This window comes from Eschrichtius robustus, chromosome 1 (genome assembly GCF_028021215.1).
Source record: "Eschrichtius robustus isolate mEscRob2 chromosome 1, mEscRob2.pri, whole genome shotgun sequence".
NCBI classification, from domain to species: domain Eukaryota; kingdom Metazoa; phylum Chordata; class Mammalia; order Artiodactyla; family Eschrichtiidae; genus Eschrichtius; species Eschrichtius robustus.
The window spans coordinates 184,128,747-184,145,219 of NC_090824.1; the positions used below are offsets into that span (position 1 = coordinate 184,128,747).

At 35.8% G+C, this 16,473-nt stretch overlaps 1 protein-coding gene across 2 annotated transcripts in view; it reads left to right on the forward strand.

Moving 5' to 3' along the window:
* The window catches only part of ITGB1 (integrin subunit beta 1), a 43,142-nt gene extending 31,986 nt beyond the window's left edge, over nt 1-11,156 (forward strand). For both annotated transcript variants that reach the window (XM_068560882.1, XM_068560887.1), the window contains exons 12-16: nt 246-484; nt 709-931; nt 1,600-1,832; nt 3,888-4,054; nt 9,926-11,156. In XM_068560882.1, coding sequence (XP_068416983.1) covers nt 246-484; nt 709-931; nt 1,600-1,832; nt 3,888-4,054; nt 9,926-9,991 — 928 coding nt within the window. In that variant the 3' untranslated portion in view covers nt 9,992-11,156. The remainder of the gene's footprint in view (nt 1-245; nt 485-708; nt 932-1,599; nt 1,833-3,887; nt 4,055-9,925) is intronic.
* Nucleotides 11,157-16,473: the final 5,317 nt, after the last annotated feature.

Here is a 16,473-nt window from a genome sequence, read left to right on the forward strand (position 1 = left end):
ACTTTCCTGAAGAGGGATTTTTTTCATAGGCCCCTGTGTAGATTCCACATGGATTTGAATGGCTCTGTGTGTGTGCATATGTACACTTTTGTGCACATCTGTGACGTGTGGCATGACGTGTAATAAAATTGTAGTTTGAAGATAATGTTCATAGTCTTACTTCCTCTCCCAGTCTTTCTCACAGCATGATTTGTTACTTTCACTTATTTTTATTTTATGTGATTGAAATTTTGGACTCTCTTTAGGTGCAACGAAGGACGTGTTGGGAGACATTGTGAATGTAGCACAGATGAGGTGAACAGTGAAGATATGGACGCTTACTGCAGGAAAGAAAACAGTTCAGAAATATGTAGCAACAACGGAGAATGTGTCTGTGGACAGTGTGTGTGTCGGAAGAGGGATAATACAAACGAAATTTATTCTGGCAAATTCTGCGAGTGTGATAATTTCAACTGTGATAGATCCAATGGCTTAATTTGTGGAGGTGAGAAGGGGTCTGAAAATGGTTATAAAATGTGGTCCTATCTAATAGAATAAAAAATGCTGAGAGTTTGCTTAGTGAATAAATAGAAAAAGGGCAGCATTGAAGGTCACTCCATCCCACAGATAGCTTTTCTTACACATTATTGCTTTTGTTTTCACTTTTCGGTCATTGCTCTGATTTTACATTTTTACCATTGTTATGAGAAATGATGTTTTTTATTGCAGGAAATGGTGTCTGCAAGTGTCGTGTGTGTGAATGCAACCCTAACTACACTGGCAGTGCCTGTGACTGTTCTCTGGACACTACCTCCTGCACGGCTGTGAATGGGCAGATCTGCAATGGCCGGGGCGTCTGTGAGTGTGGCGCCTGTAAGTGTACAGATCCCAAGTTCCAAGGGCCGACCTGTGAGATGTGCCAGACCTGCCTTGGAGTCTGTGCCGAGCATAAGTGAGTATTTCCGAATTGCTTGAAATGGGTGATAACCCGCTGTCTGTTGGCCTCTGTATCAGCACACAATACAGAGAACAGTGCTAACATCAGGTTACGCTGTAAATAAACTGTCACATTGAAGCCCACTTTTTAAATCTTAAAAATTCTTTCTCAGTAGCTGGTGTTTGTCACACGATATTGAAATGTGTCGTACGAGAGTGATGGTACAATTATTTCAATCCGAGTTTGCTATGTAAGTGAGTCCATGTGGTAACCTTTGTTAAATTAGCATTACCAATTGCTTAATTAACTATATCTTGACTAAACTAAATAAAATTGAAAGTTTTGTCCCTTGAAGAGAGAACTACTATTGTACCAGCAACACATTTCAAAAATTATTTTGGCTTTAAATTGTGTATTTAATATCTGATAGGGCTAGTTTTATTTTCCTACTCTCTTATTTCTTTTGGAGGATTTTAGTTTGAGCTGTAATAAATCTATATATCACTTGGGAAACTAGCATCTTTATGTTTAGTTTTCCCATCTAGAAATATGTTTCTTCATTTATTTATATCATCTTTCATTGCTCTTGGCTTAATTTGGTTAAATTTTGAGTCTAGCACACAAAATAATCTTTAAGCAAATATTATTTTAAATAATAAATGTAATCATTTGCATTTTAACAGAGAATGTGTTCAGTGCCGAGCCTTCAACAAAGGAGAAAAGAAGGACACGTGTGCTCAGGAATGTTCACATTTCAACATTACCAAGGTTGAAAATCGGGACAAATTGCCCCAGCCAGGCCAGGTCGATCCCCTGTCCCATTGTAAGGAGAAGGACGTTGACGACTGCTGGTTCTACTTCACATATTCAGTGAATGGGAACAATGAGGCCACTGTTCATGTTGTAGAGACTCCAGGTAGAAATCTGATCATTTCAAAATTCTTTGCATTTTCTTTTATGTCTTTTTACTGCTTAGGGCTATTGGCAGTTTCCCTAATATCTAGGAACAACTGCCAGCTGGACTGTTATATGTCCAAGTTGGGACACTTTTAATCTCTCAAAGCTTAAACTAGTATTTAATTAATAAATAAGGGAAAGAGAAAGCAGATTTTAAGTTTTATGAATGGAGAGTCTGAGGAGTAAATGCAGTAACCCACACAAAGCCCTCAGCACGGTGCCTGACAGCAGGTTCTCGGTAAGAGTACCATCATTATTCATGATATTTAAATATGAGCTTGATTTTAGGCTTGGACACTGGGAAAGATAATTTGTTAAAGGATATTATACAGCATGAATTTGTTCAGCTTCTCAAAAGATGAAACATTTTTATCTTGGTTTTTCTGGGTGCTTTTAATATACTTTGGAATTTTCTACATTTGTGGTCAGATTTGTATGGGAATGTAAGTTTTAATTTCTCCTGGATAAATATTAGGAATGGATTTTGGAGGCATATATTTAACTTCAGAAGAAACAGCCAAACTGTTTTTTTAAAGTCTCTGTATTGTTTTGCATATGTATTTTTCAAATACTGTCTCACAGTCTGTGCCTCCTTGTCTTTTCATTTTCTTAAGTGTTTTTTGAAGACCAGAAGCTTAAATTTTGATGAACTACGATTTACCAAGTTTTTCTTTTACAGATCTTGCTCTTTACTATTATGTCTTAGAACTCTTTGCCTAATTCAGGTTCATAAGGATTTTTCTCCTGTGTTTTCTTCTAAAAGTTTTATAGTTCCTGGTTTTCCATTTAGGTCCGTAACCCACTGTGAGCTGATCTTAGTATATGGAGTGAGGTCCAGTTTTTTATATGTAGATTTCCAGTCGTTCTTGCACCATTTGTTGAAAAGGTTGACCTTTCTCCACCTTGGTTGAAAATGAGATGAGCTTATATATGTGGGCCTGTTTCTGACTCTTGATTGTGTTCCATTAATCCAGGCATCTGTCCTTTAGCCAATACCACACTGTCTCAGTTAGTGTTGCTTCATAGCTAGTTGTGAAATCTGGTAATATAAGTTGTCCAACTTTGTTCTTTTCTGAAAGTGCTTTTGAAACACTTTCCTAGTTCTCCTACTTCTTTGTAAATTTTAGAATAAACTTGCTTGATATCTACACGTCCTGCCAGGATTTTGATTGGGATAGCATTGAGTTTATAGATCAAATTGGGGGAGGGACTTCCCTGGTGGCACAGTGGTTAAGAATCCGCCTGCCAGTGCAGGGGACATGGGTTCGAGCCCTGGTCCAGGAAGATCCCACATGCCGCAGAGCGACTAAGCCCGTGCGCCACAACTACTGGGCCTGCGCTCCAGAGCCCTTGTGCCACAACTACTGAGCCTGTGCGCCTAGAGCCCATGCTCCACAACAAGAGAAGCCACTGCAATGAGAAGCCCGTGCACTGTACATGTCAACGAAGAGTAGCCCCCGCTTGCCGCAACTAGAGAAAGCCCACACACAGCAACGAAGACCCAATGCAGCCAAAAATAAAAATAAATTAATTAATAAAAAAAAAATTGGGGGAGAATTGACATTTTAACAATGTTGAGTCTTCTTCTAATCCATGAACATGGAATCTCTCTCCATTTATTCAGGTCTTTTTTTCATCAGTGTTTAGTAATTTTTAGCATGTAAATCTTGCACATATTTTCTTAGATTTATACACAGGTATATCATGATTTTTGGTGCTATTGTAGAAAATACTATTTTCTAAATTTCAATTTCCAAATTGTAGAAATCAATTTCTATATAATACATAGAAATACATGACTTTTCTTTATTGATCATGTATGCTGGGGTCTTGTAAACCCATCTGTTACTTCTAGTATCTTTTTTATAGATTCTTTGGGATAGCGTACATTCACTTATCTTGGGATTTTAACTCCTGTGTGTTTTTTTATGAGACTGCCCAGCTTTTTGTAATTTTGGCTGTACCTTCACGTTCTCATCCCTTATGTGCTCATCCTTTGCTTCTTACTTTACAGAGTGCCCCACTGGTCCAGACATTATTCCAATTGTAGCAGGTGTGGTTGCTGGAATTGTTCTTATTGGCCTTGCATTGCTGCTGATTTGGAAGCTTTTAATGATCATTCATGACAGAAGGGAATTTGCCAAATTTGAAAAGGAAAAAATGAATGCCAAATGGGACACGGTAAGTTGGAAATCATCTAAAAAAAGGAGGGTGATTCATAAAGCAAATGTAACACTTCTAAGACTTATTAGCGCTAAAGCTGATTATTAAAGTCCTTTAAATATTTTATTCCCCCCAAAATTTATTATTCAGAAAACTGGCATTTAGTGAAAAATAGAAAAGTATATCTTTTAAGTATATCCCATTAAAACAAAACAATTATAAGAATGTTTCTTCTGGTTACTGTGGTCAATGTTTTTATTTCCTTAATAATTTTAATCTTAAATCTGCTCTTCTGCCTTTTTTTTTCTCATGTCAAATAGAATCCTAAATAATAGAAAGCTATTCAGTAGAAAGCTTTTTCTCTTTTTCTTTTCCCCCAACAAAGAAACCTAAGTAGAAAGCAGCCAGACTCAAAAGGCTACATACTGTATGATTCCACTTATGTGACAGTCTGGAAAAGGTAAAACTCTAGAGGCAGAAATGAGATCCAGTGGTTTGCAGGGGCTGGAGCTGGGGGAAGGGGCCCGAGGGATCTTGAGATGATCTTCATTGTGGGTGTGTTTATACATTTGAGAATTCATGGAACTATGTACTTAAAAAGGGTATTTTTATTCTCTGTAATTTTACAACTTAATAAACCTGGCTTTATAAAAATTTAGAAGCTATAAGTGATGAAAGTTGATGCCAGCATTTAGTGCTTTGAAGCGTGGGGTGAGAGGCCGCGGTGGCCAAGCGTTGGCCTTCGTGTATTCATCTTTTGATACAAAAAAGCAGTGACAATCTTCAGTATTGTTAAATTGTAAATGAATTTTAGTCATTTGCATTTTACTACAATTTGCTTGGGTTTTTAAAAAAAATTAATTTTGGAAGTGTAAAAATAGTAAAAATTCTCTTTTATAGTGTTTAAACACTATACATGTCAGCTTTTTTCTGATGAAATCATTAGAAACTATTTCTTTTACTTTAGCAAGAAAATCCGATTTACAAGAGTCCTATTAATAATTTCAAGAATCCAAACTATGGACGTAAAGCTGGTCTCTAAGTTGCCGTTCGTATTTTCTTTCATTTTCTGTCTTTGCATGTGAAATTTATCCTTTTTACTGCACTGTGTGTCCTTTATCACTATTGCTGCCTTTTTTTTTTTTTTTTTTAAGTCTGGCTTTATTTATATGGCTATACTATGGCTTTTCTTTTTGTGTGTTAATACAGAGTTAGTGTTTAGAGGGGCTTTGGATTAAGCTTTATGGTATAGAAGCAGCAGCTGTGTTGTAGTGAAAAGAGAATGTGCTTTGTGATCAGAGAGACCTGGGTTGAGTCCCAGCTCTTGCACTTAGTAAGTAGAATGGCACTGGGTCACTTCCCAGAGCTTTAACATGGAGTCAGTAGTGATACTGTTTGGTGTGGTTGTTCTTGGCTAATGACTGTAGTGTATGATAGCAGCCTGTCAGTTACAATCCTTACTAGAGTCCTTTGCTTTAGGTAGTATTATTATCCTTATAATAATATAACAAATTATTATATGTAAGTTTTAGGGTGAAACAATGAAAAGCGAACATGAAAACTAAAGCTCAAAATAGGAGAATAAATGTAACCTGGTATAACATTTGTATAATATATAACTACAGTGTCATCGTTATTGATTCTAGAAATATTTTGAAAATCTTTAGTTCTTGACTGTAACTTGAAATTCCTTTAAAAATCAGAACCTTTTATTTATATATATTTCTTCTTCTTAGTTATTGAATAATTCTAATATTCAAAGCTAACACTGAAGTGTTTTTGAAAGGTAACAAAGACTTTAAAGAGAAAAATCCTATTATAGTTTTAAATAAAAACTTAGTTGAAAATTTCATAGTGGTAATAAAGCTTGGTTAACGTATTCTCTAAGCTAGGGTAAGTTATTTTGGTGAGTGTATGCTTTACCTGGATGACAAATTTATCATTTTCTCTTTTAGCAGTAGCGGACAGGCTTCTTCCTTGTAACTGAATTTTCATGAAGTGCTTCTAGCATGTTTTAATATAATTATGTAAGCCCCTAAAACTCTCCGATAAAAAGATTGTGATTAGAACCAGTTCTCCTGACTGCTGATCCAGAACTCTTCTTTCCTTTCCTAACTACTTTTATTCTTATTTCACATATTGGAAAACTGAGGCACAGAAGGGTTCAGTAACTTGGCTAAGTTCGCAGGGCTAGTTAGTGGAAGAGCTGAGATTCAAACCCAGGCCCCTGGGCTCCAGGGTCCAGGTTCTTAACCACTACCTTGTATTAGTAGCAGTCAGTGTCTTCGGGAGACGCTGTTACCTGGTTAGGAAGAGGGAGATCACTCTTTACAGAAAATGACAGTTTTTGATATTTCTGGTTAACTTAATGGTGTTAGTGTTACTCTAGCACTACTGTTTTGGGCAGACATTGTAACTGGGAGATCACTTTGTTACCTAGAAACCAACACTGCAGATTTGCTTATTTACTCTGCTGAGAAGTGTACTTATAATAACAAGGTGTTAAAGTACAGGAATGTTTAATATTTTTAAGAGATACAGGAAGTACCGATAACATTAGAAACCATTACTTGTCAGATTTTTCTTTTATTTCTAAGCAGATTTTAAGACTTTTGAAATGGCAAAGTTAAATTTGATGGCAGAAAATTATTGTCAGGTTCATATATGGGTAGTTTGATACGTTTTCTTGTTAGTATGAGATTTGATACATTCTTTTCTTTCTCACTTAATGCTTTACAGAAAGTCATTTTTAGAAGGAAACTGATTTGCTGATTTCCCTCCCTCCCTGTCAAAAACAATCAAATATTGACACTTTCTTATGGTTACTTCTTATATGAGAAAAATTTCTATATCTCCTATTGAAAGGTGAAATTTTCACCTTTGCTGTATGTTAAATTGTGCTTTGAAGGAAATTATCAATAATTAATAGTGAAACTTAATGTTTTCATTGTTAAGTCAATTTTTGGCTACAGTATTACTTCTTCAGCCAAAATAAGCATTTTGAGCAATTCAAGCTGTGAAAGTTTTGTAAAAATTTCTTTATTCATTAGTGAAATCCAGGCAAATTAATGGCTACAGGTTATTTTGAGATGTTTTCTCAAGAAAAATTAAAGTAGAAATAAACAATAGAAATTAATGAATGAGCATTAAGAAATTAAAACAAATCATGGCTTATAAAGCACTTTTCCAATATGGCACCAAGGTTGCCAGTCAGTTAATTATATCATTAACATATTTCAGATAATAGGCACTCTGATTATTTCAGCACATAAGACCACTCATGTAGGTACATTAAAGAAATCAGATCGTCAGCTTTGTAATTGTTACAGCTGTTAAGCACACTAAATGTGGGCTGCTAATCCCCACGGTTGTGCACTGCATTTCTAATACACTACAGAAATGATGCTGTCACCACCGTGTCCGCCCTTCCAGAGGGAGCACGAGGATGACGTTTACTGAGAACAGAGGACGTCACTGCTGAACATAACCCTGTTCTCTTGAGTTAAATAGGCTTTGCTTTTTGTTGGGATGGGGAGGGGTTGCACTCTGAACATGGGAACTAATCTGCATTATTTTAGCTTACCTTCATTTAAGGTGATGCCCAACGCAGATAATTTAATTTTACCTCTAACCTTGCATGTTAAAATTTTGTTTGGATGGACTTTGAAATAATAAGTATAAATGTTTGTGAATATGAAAAGGCAAACTTTTCTCCAAAGGTAAGTTCTGCCATATAAATCGTACTTTGGATTCATCTATAACTTAGGTGTTTTTTTGTTGTTGTTGTTCTCCATTTTTTGTTGTTGTTGTTACCTCCCTTACAATTTTTAAGTATTAAACATTAGATTTATCTAATGCATTAGTTTAAAGAAACAATTAAATGGTAATTTATTTTCCTAGCATATTTGAAAGAATGGTCAGTCCTAGCCTCATGTAATAGGAAGGTGGAAATAAAGAATGTAACTAGCAGAATTTAACACACCATTGTAAGGCAATTATACTTCAATAAAGATGTTAAAAAAAAAAAAAAAAGAATGTAACTAACTTGTACTGATCACTCATTAGCAATGTAGTCGCCAGGATCCAGACTCCGGTCTCCATTATGAAATGTCTGCTACAATGTCTGTATAATCATATTTTAGCTCCAGTTGGGATTAGAGCTCAGAGTTTGATATCCTATGTGACTTTTTATCATCCAGATTATATGATGTTTGTCTCTGAGGGATCCTGAGTTCCTCCATGTTTCAGAAATGACTGGTCAAATTGTGTTTTGTGGGGTGGGGCTAAGGCACATTGTCACGTTTCAGTCGGTATCCAGGCTCACTGCTAAGCTGAAGTCATAGTGGTTTATTTGGTGTCTCTCAAGACCCAGCCCTTATATGTTTCATTTTCCCTCAGTGATTTCCTGTCTGCAAGATAAATTCAGTCTTTTTAGCATGGCACACAGGACCTTTCGTGATCTGGCGCTGTCTTCTTTCTTGTCTCCTTTCCCTTCCCCACTCCTCAAAACATACACATGCACCCTTAAAAACTTCTGAACTATGTATATTTCTACCTAACTGTGCCATTCTTTTCCCAACACCTTGACTGCATGTGTGTGTCTGTATACCTTTCAATGTTTTATCTACAGTTTCATTTTGACAATATCCCTGATCTTCTCAGAGTCAATCCCTTTTTACTTATACTGTTCCCTTTTTATGTACATAATTCTCTTTTGTACTATTTCAGAGCACCTTAATTTATCTTCATGTTTGTCATCCACCAAACTGTACCCTCCTAGGAGGCAGAAATTGTGGCAATGAAAACTATATCCAAATATAACCTGCAGTGAAGTGTGAATAAAATTTAAAAGCAAAAATTACTGTTTAGATGCTTCCTATATTTTTTGAAATCACCTCAAATGGTTCTATAGTAAGATATAAAACTAAACAGCATTTCAAAATCTTAATTTTTGCCTAAAATTTTAAATGTTTTAAGTTTTTCTTTAATATTTGTTTCATTTGTACTCACTGTTATTTCCTCTGAGATAGGAATATTTGGCCATATTTCTCACTTGACTTTCAAGCAGGAGAAAGAATGCTGTAGCAGATATTTAAATGTATCACTTAGCATAAGAGAATTTTTTAAGAAAATGATAGCATGGGGATGTATGTTATTTTCCTGTTTTAAAACATCAGTGTCAGTAAAGTTTTGGATATTGAAAAATCTCTTGTGTTTATGGCTTGGAGTCATTTACTGGGCTTGATTTCAGTACTCTTTAGTAAAATACAGTATTAACGATAAAATAAAACATTTCATCAGTACGATATTGAAGAATAGCAGTTATTTCATGAAGAATGGAAATTATTTTTGTCTAAGCAAATGCGGCAATGTGATGCCTTGGTGGAGGTACTGTGCCCGCAGTGACACTGTGACAGTCTTACCCCAGAACTCTCTGCAACTTTTGTGGCAGAGCCTCAGAAGAATATCTCCCTCAGAGAGATGAAAGCCAAGGAGTCTGTTCATTATCAAGCACCTTTGTGCACAGTAAAGGGTTACGAATCAGGCAGTTGATGGCAGAAGAATTCCTCAAGTTCAAAATTAGTTTCAAGACAGGCATTCAAAACCAGTTTAAAAGAGAGAAGCCGTTAACAGCACATCCTCCAGTGGAGGAATGGCTCAGAAAGGAAATAATGCCAGAGGACAGGGGTACCTTTAGACTTTGTAGGGCAAAGCCTTCATTTTCAACTTCTGTGTAAACTTTTTAATGCCTTTTAAAAAATTCAGTGTGATACCTGGACAGATAAAATGGAAATGACTTCTGAAAACGATCTTTACTTTTAATATTGTCTTATAAATAATGTTACATGACTTCAGTAGAGCGACTGATAACTTTTCTCTTTTTTTTAGGGTGAAAATCCTATTTATAAGAGTGCTGTGACAACTGTTGTCAACCCGAAGTATGAGGGAAAATGAGCGCTGCCTTTGCGTATCCACAACACTGAGTGCAAAGTAGTAATTCCACAGCCACAGTAAGGTAGTTTCAGGGCAGTGTTGCTGTGGTTCTCTCATGGGCAGGTTCTGAAAGTGTACAATATGTATAATTTGAAAATTTTTTAATTATTTTGAAAATAATGTTATAATCAATGCCAGGGACTGACAGAAGACTTGAGACAGGATGGTTTTCCTTATCATCTAAGGTTGCATTGTGCCTTTTTGACCTTTTCCTCCTGGACTGTTGAAATCCAGCTCTTAGTGGATTAAGCGATATTTCTAGAGTGATTGAAAGGGCAGTAGTTAAAGTAATGAGTATGATGAGAGTTTCTGTTAATCAAGTATTAAAACTGATTTCTCACTTTGCAGATATGTCACTTTTCAGTTATACAGAATCCAAAGTGAATGTCCTTCTAGCTAGTTTAGAATTGTTTTAAATTTATTATTTTGTTATTTTCCTTATTAGACATGACTGATGACATGATATATCTGAAAGATGAGTATGTTGGGAGTTACTCGTGTGAAATAATGAACTATTTGATCTACAAAGGCCATGGGAGAAGTCAGAGTTAGGAAGGGAAAACATAGCTTTAAAACCTGTGTGCCATTTTTAGAGTTACTTAATCTTGGTAACTTTTATGCCTTCTTTTTTTAAATTCAAGCCTTGGATAGAAGTATTGGGGAATTTTCTGCAAAAAAAAAAGTCCTTGATTTATATAAAGGCCTTAATTTACATAGTATTTGCTGAATTGGGGACCTCTGGGTGAATTTATTTTATTTTATTCATTTTATTTTGTTTAAAGCCTGGTGCTTTTTATCACCTCTTCTAATCATTTAATGTATTTGTTTGCAATTTTGGGTAAGACTTTTTTTTATCAGTACTTTTTCATTGATGTTTTAGCTGTACATTTGCCTTTTTAATGACCATGTGAAATTGTACTATGGCTTATGCAACAGCCATCAATTAAGCAATTCTTAATTTCAATTAGTGCTGTAACAGACCAGTGTATATTTACTTCTCACTGTTTGAATTTCCTGTTTGGTTTCATACTAGTCACATTCTTATTTTAAGTGCCTTTTAATTTTAACAGTTCACTTTTTACAGTGCTATTTACTGAAGTTATTTATTAAATAAAAATGCCTAAAATATTTAAATTGGATGTTTGGGTTTTATATATTTTGTCAGTTTGTGTGCCTAAAATTTTTATAGCTTAGAGAGATTGACAGAAGATTCCTGGTCATTGGGTATTTTACTTAGACTAAAAGAGAGAAGGAAAGAAGGAAGGGAAGGAAGGAGGAGAGAGATGGTAGAATAAAATTTCAGACTGTCTTTGGGCTCTCTATATAATACTGGATAAATCCCCTTCTCTCCACCCCCTTCTCTTCCCTCCCTAGGAGATAGGTTTCATCCCTATATTAAGCAGAATTGACTCTTTATGAACATCCTCATAGAGCTATTAACTAGAAGCTGGAAATTATATCATTTTATTTAAGATATAGACAGGGAATTGTTACGTTTCTGATAAGTAAGTTTTTATTTTCATTTGGCTTTGGTTTATTTATGTTAGAAAATATGTGTATCCATAAAAAATACTTGTGTGAAGCTTATTGAAAGAAATATATCCCTTCCTGGAACAATACAATAAGTGTCAAGAGATTTGGGGAGAGGATTGTGGTAAAAGTTTCAACTTTACCAGCCTCTCACATTTGCAGTGCCCCTCCCATTTTTAAAAATTGGTATCTTTTTTACCTGTTCCACTTAAATGTATTTCCTAGCTTAGACTAAATCATCTTTCAGTTGAGAATTATACATCTTTATGAGAAAAATTACCTCTTTCACGAACTATCCATTTCACCTGTTTCATTTTCCATTCCCACCACCCACACTGCTGCTTGGTTCAACGCATTTCCTTACACCTGAGGCATAACCAGATGAACTGAATTCCATATTTCTGCTCCACAAGTTTGCTTTTATAATGAGATTTTTTTATAAATAGGAACAGAGCCTATTTTCTGTTATATTCAATACATGATTCTTTTTCCTGGCATATGTTTTTGATGCTGAAACATGGTGAATTTTAAATTTTATATTATAATTTATAAACAGATTTTCTGACTATAAAAATCCCTTTATTTGGAAGCTGGAGGAATTGTATAGAATTTATTTCTCATGCTGACCATAACAGCATTGGCATTTGAATAATTTTAGGCTTAAAACTGGCAGTTTCAAAACACAGTCTAAGAGGTTGATAATTAGCTTTGAAACCACATAGAACTTTGTCACTAAAATATTTTTTATTTTCCTAGCAAATAGTACATTTTGACCTCCAGTGAAGTGCTTTCCAAAAATTAATGAGTCCTGAAAGAAAATAACAGTTGTAAATTTTTTTTTCATTCAAACTCTTTATTTTGAAAATTGATGAAATGTTAGGTATCATGTGTAAGTGTCAACAGCGGCATATTTTGCAGTGATTCTCTGACATTTTACAAAGTTTTCTTACTCTTTTGCAGAGGATAACTTTATAAATTCTTTGATAAACACGCCCAGATAAGACCTTGAGCCACAAGAACAGTTCATCATACTAGTTAAAAAGCACTGTGGTCAACTTTTGATTTTGGAATTGTCTTTTTCCCCCTCCACTGTTGCTCACTAGAGTTTGAGAGGTAACCTTATTGAATAGAGGCCATTTGTCTTTGTTTTTTTGCCTGTGTCCTTGAAAACTTGTTATTTCTGACCTAGTAAGTTCATAGGAGTTCAGAAACAGCAAGTATCTCCAGGACTCTTCTGGAGCCTATAGAGACAGTTCACTGGCTCTCTGGACAGCTCTCATGTCCCAGGATTCTCCTGAGAATTTAGGCCGATGTGGAAGTGGCTTCTGAGTGAGTGATCCATGGGAGCAGATTTTGAGGCTGGATTAGATTAGATAGCCCATTAAGCCTCCACCACTGTGAGGATGGTAAGTCGTCATACACATCAAAATGTACAAAATGCTAGGGTGAATCACAAGACGAATATTAGTTAAATCCACAGGTAGTAACTATCTTTTTATTTAATTTCCTTCTACAATCTCTCTAAGTCTTCACTGAATTTTAACTGTGTTAAGATCTTACATGAATTTTTCAAGGGTATAGAGTTTCCATGAAAGGTATTTAGTGGTATTTCATTTAATTTTACTTGTATTCTACCTACTCTGGGTTTTTGGTCTCAGGACTAATTCTAAAATAGACTGGTATATTAAGCAAGAGTTAATTAAGGATCACTTTGTGAGAGGAAACACTATTCTGAATATTTAAATCCCATAATTTTATTCAATACTGTAATAGTTTATAGAACTGTTAGAAGACAGCATTGTCTTCAATTTAATGTGTAGTAGGTGATATGTTGTTGATGTTACTTATTGATAACAATGTTATGTTAATGTTGCTTACTGATCAGAATTTTTCCTGGGCGATAGACCAACATTCAGGTCTCCTTCAGTAGCTAAGTAACTGGCCCCTCGGCAACCATTTTAAAACATGGATTTGATTATATTGTCCCAACGCCCCCATTTCCAGCTCCACTTTCACATCCTCAATCCTACCACACGTCCTTTGTAGTTGATGTTTCTGTCTTATCCCTAGATTTGATAGCTCCAAGAATATAGGACCCTGTGTGTTTTGATTCATCATTGAATCCCTGGAACAACGTCTGTCATAAAGTAAGTAGGTGACTGTAAGTATTTGTTGAATAGGTGGGATTCATTTCCCTAAGTTACCACTACTACCTACCTAGCAGCATTTGCAGTGATACACTCTGCCTTCCTGCCAGTTCTTATAAACTCTGTACTCCAAGGTCAGTCCTTCCACTTATATCTTCAGTACCATCCCCTCTTGACTATTAAAACAAACAGTGTGCTTCCCCTTTCCTGCATTATTGATTTCCCTCTCTCTTCTAGATCATTCCCATCACTAACAAATATGCGAGTTATCATCTGTTCTCTATTCCGTTTTACATCTCAGGAGAGTTGTCTAATGCATACACACATGGGCAGTTGATTTTCAACAAGGGTGCCAAGCCTATTCAATGAACAAAAAAGTCTTCAACAGATGATTCTGGCTAACTGGATTTTCACATGCAAAAGAATGAAATTGGACCACCCCATCTCACACCACATAAAAAAATTAGCTCAAAATGGATCAATGACCCAAGAGCTAATACCATAAGATTCTTAGAAGGAAACATGGTAAATCTTCATGACCTTGGGTTTGGCCACAGGTTCTTAAACGTGATACCACAAGCATGAGCAACAAAAGAAAAAAATGTATGAATTGGGCTTCATCAAAATTTAAAACTTGTGCATTAAAGGACACTTTATTAAGAAAGTGATAAAATGTACAGAAGGGGAGCAAATATTTGTAAATTAAATATCTGATAAGAAATTAATATATAGAATATATAAAGAACTACAACTCAACAACAACAAGACAAACTAAATTATAAATGGGCAAAGGACTTGAGCAGACATTTCTCCAAAGAAGATACAGAAATGCCCAACAAGCACATTTGAAAAGATACTCTACATAATTAGCCATCAGGGAAATGCAAATGAAAACCACAGTGAAATACCACTTCACACCTACTAGGATGGCAGTAATTTAAAAAAAGTGGAAAGTAACAAGTGTTGGTGAGAATGTAGAAAATTTAGAAGTCTTGTACATTGCTGGTGGAACAGATACTTATATACCAATACTTATTGCAGCATTATTCACATTAGCCAAAAGGTAGAAACAACCCAAGTGTCCATCAGCAGATAAATGGGTACCCAAAATGTGGCATATACAACCAATGGAATATTACTTAGCCATAGAAAGGAAGGAAGCTCTAATACATGCTGTGACAGGGATGAACCTTGAAAACGTTAAGTGAAATAAATCAGACATAAAAGGACAAATATTGTATGACTAATTATAGGAAATATCCTCACTAGGCAAATTCATACAGACAAAATAGGTGAGAAGTTACCTGGGGCTGGAAGGGATTGGAAAGGGGGAGCTATTGCTCATGGTTACAGAGTTTCTATTTGGGGTGATGAAAAATTTCGGAAATAGTGGTGATGGTTGCACAACATTGCAAATGTAATTTTTTTCTTTGTAACTTTTTAAAAACTTCTTTTCCTAACTTTATTGAGATATAATTGATATGACATCATGTAAGTTTAAGGTGTACAACAATGATTTTATCCATTCATATGCTGTAAAATGACCGCCAGAGTAAGGGTATTTAACACATCCATCACCTCACGTAGTTAAAATTTCTTATGTAATTTGGTGAGAACTTCTAAAACCTACTCTCTTAGCAACTTTGAAATATACAATGCAGTATTGTTAACCACAGTCAACAGGCCGTACATCACTAGAACTTCATCTTACAACTGTAAAGTTTGTGCCCTTTCACCATCTTCACCCATTTACCCCACCCCCAGCCTATGGCAACCACAGTCTGTTCTCTGTTGCTATGGGTTCAGTTTTCTTAGATTCCACATGAGTGAGATCATACAGTATTTGTCTTTCTTTGACTTATTTAACTTAGTATAATGCCCTCCAGGTTGATTTATTTTGTGGCAAGATTTCTTTTTTCATGGCTGAATAATATCCCATCATATATATATGCCACATTTTCTTTATCCATTCATCTGTTGGTGGATGCTTAGGTTATTTCAACGTCTTAGCTATTGGTAAATAATGCTGCAGTGAAAATAGGGGTGCACATATCTTTTCAGATTAATATTTTAGTATCCTTTGGATACATAACCAGAAGTGAAATTGCTGAATCATATGATAGTTCTTAATTTTTTGAGGAACCTCCATACTGATTTCCATAGTAGCTGAACCAATTTACATTTCCACTAGTGGTGCGCAAGGATTCCCTTTTCTGCACATCCTTTCTGACACTTATCTTTTGCCTTTTTCATAATAGTCATTCTTAACAGGTGAAAGGTATTGTGACTTTTTTAAAATTTAATTTTATTTATTTTTGGCTGCATTGGGTCTTTGTTGCTGTGTGCAGGCTTCCTCTAGTTGTGGCGAGCAGGGGCTACACTTCATTACGGTGCGTGGGCTTCTCATTGTGGTGGCTTCTCTTGTTGCGGAGCACAGGCTCTAGGTGCGTGGGCTTCAGTAGTTGCAGCATGCAGGCCCTAGAGTGTGCAGGCTTCAGTAAGTGTGGCACGCGGGCTCTAGGGTGCATGGGCTTCAGTAGTTGTGGCTCATGGGCTCTAGAAAGCAGGCTCAGTAGTTGTGGTGCACGGGCTTAGTTGCTCTGTGGCATGTGGGATCTTCCCGGACCAGGGATCGAACCTGTGTCCCCTGCATTGGCAGGCAGATTCTTAACCACTGTACCACCAGGGAAGTCCCTCATTGTGATTTTTGGTTTTGGTCTTTGTTTTTTTCTCTTCTTATTGAAGTGTAGTTGATTTATAGTATTA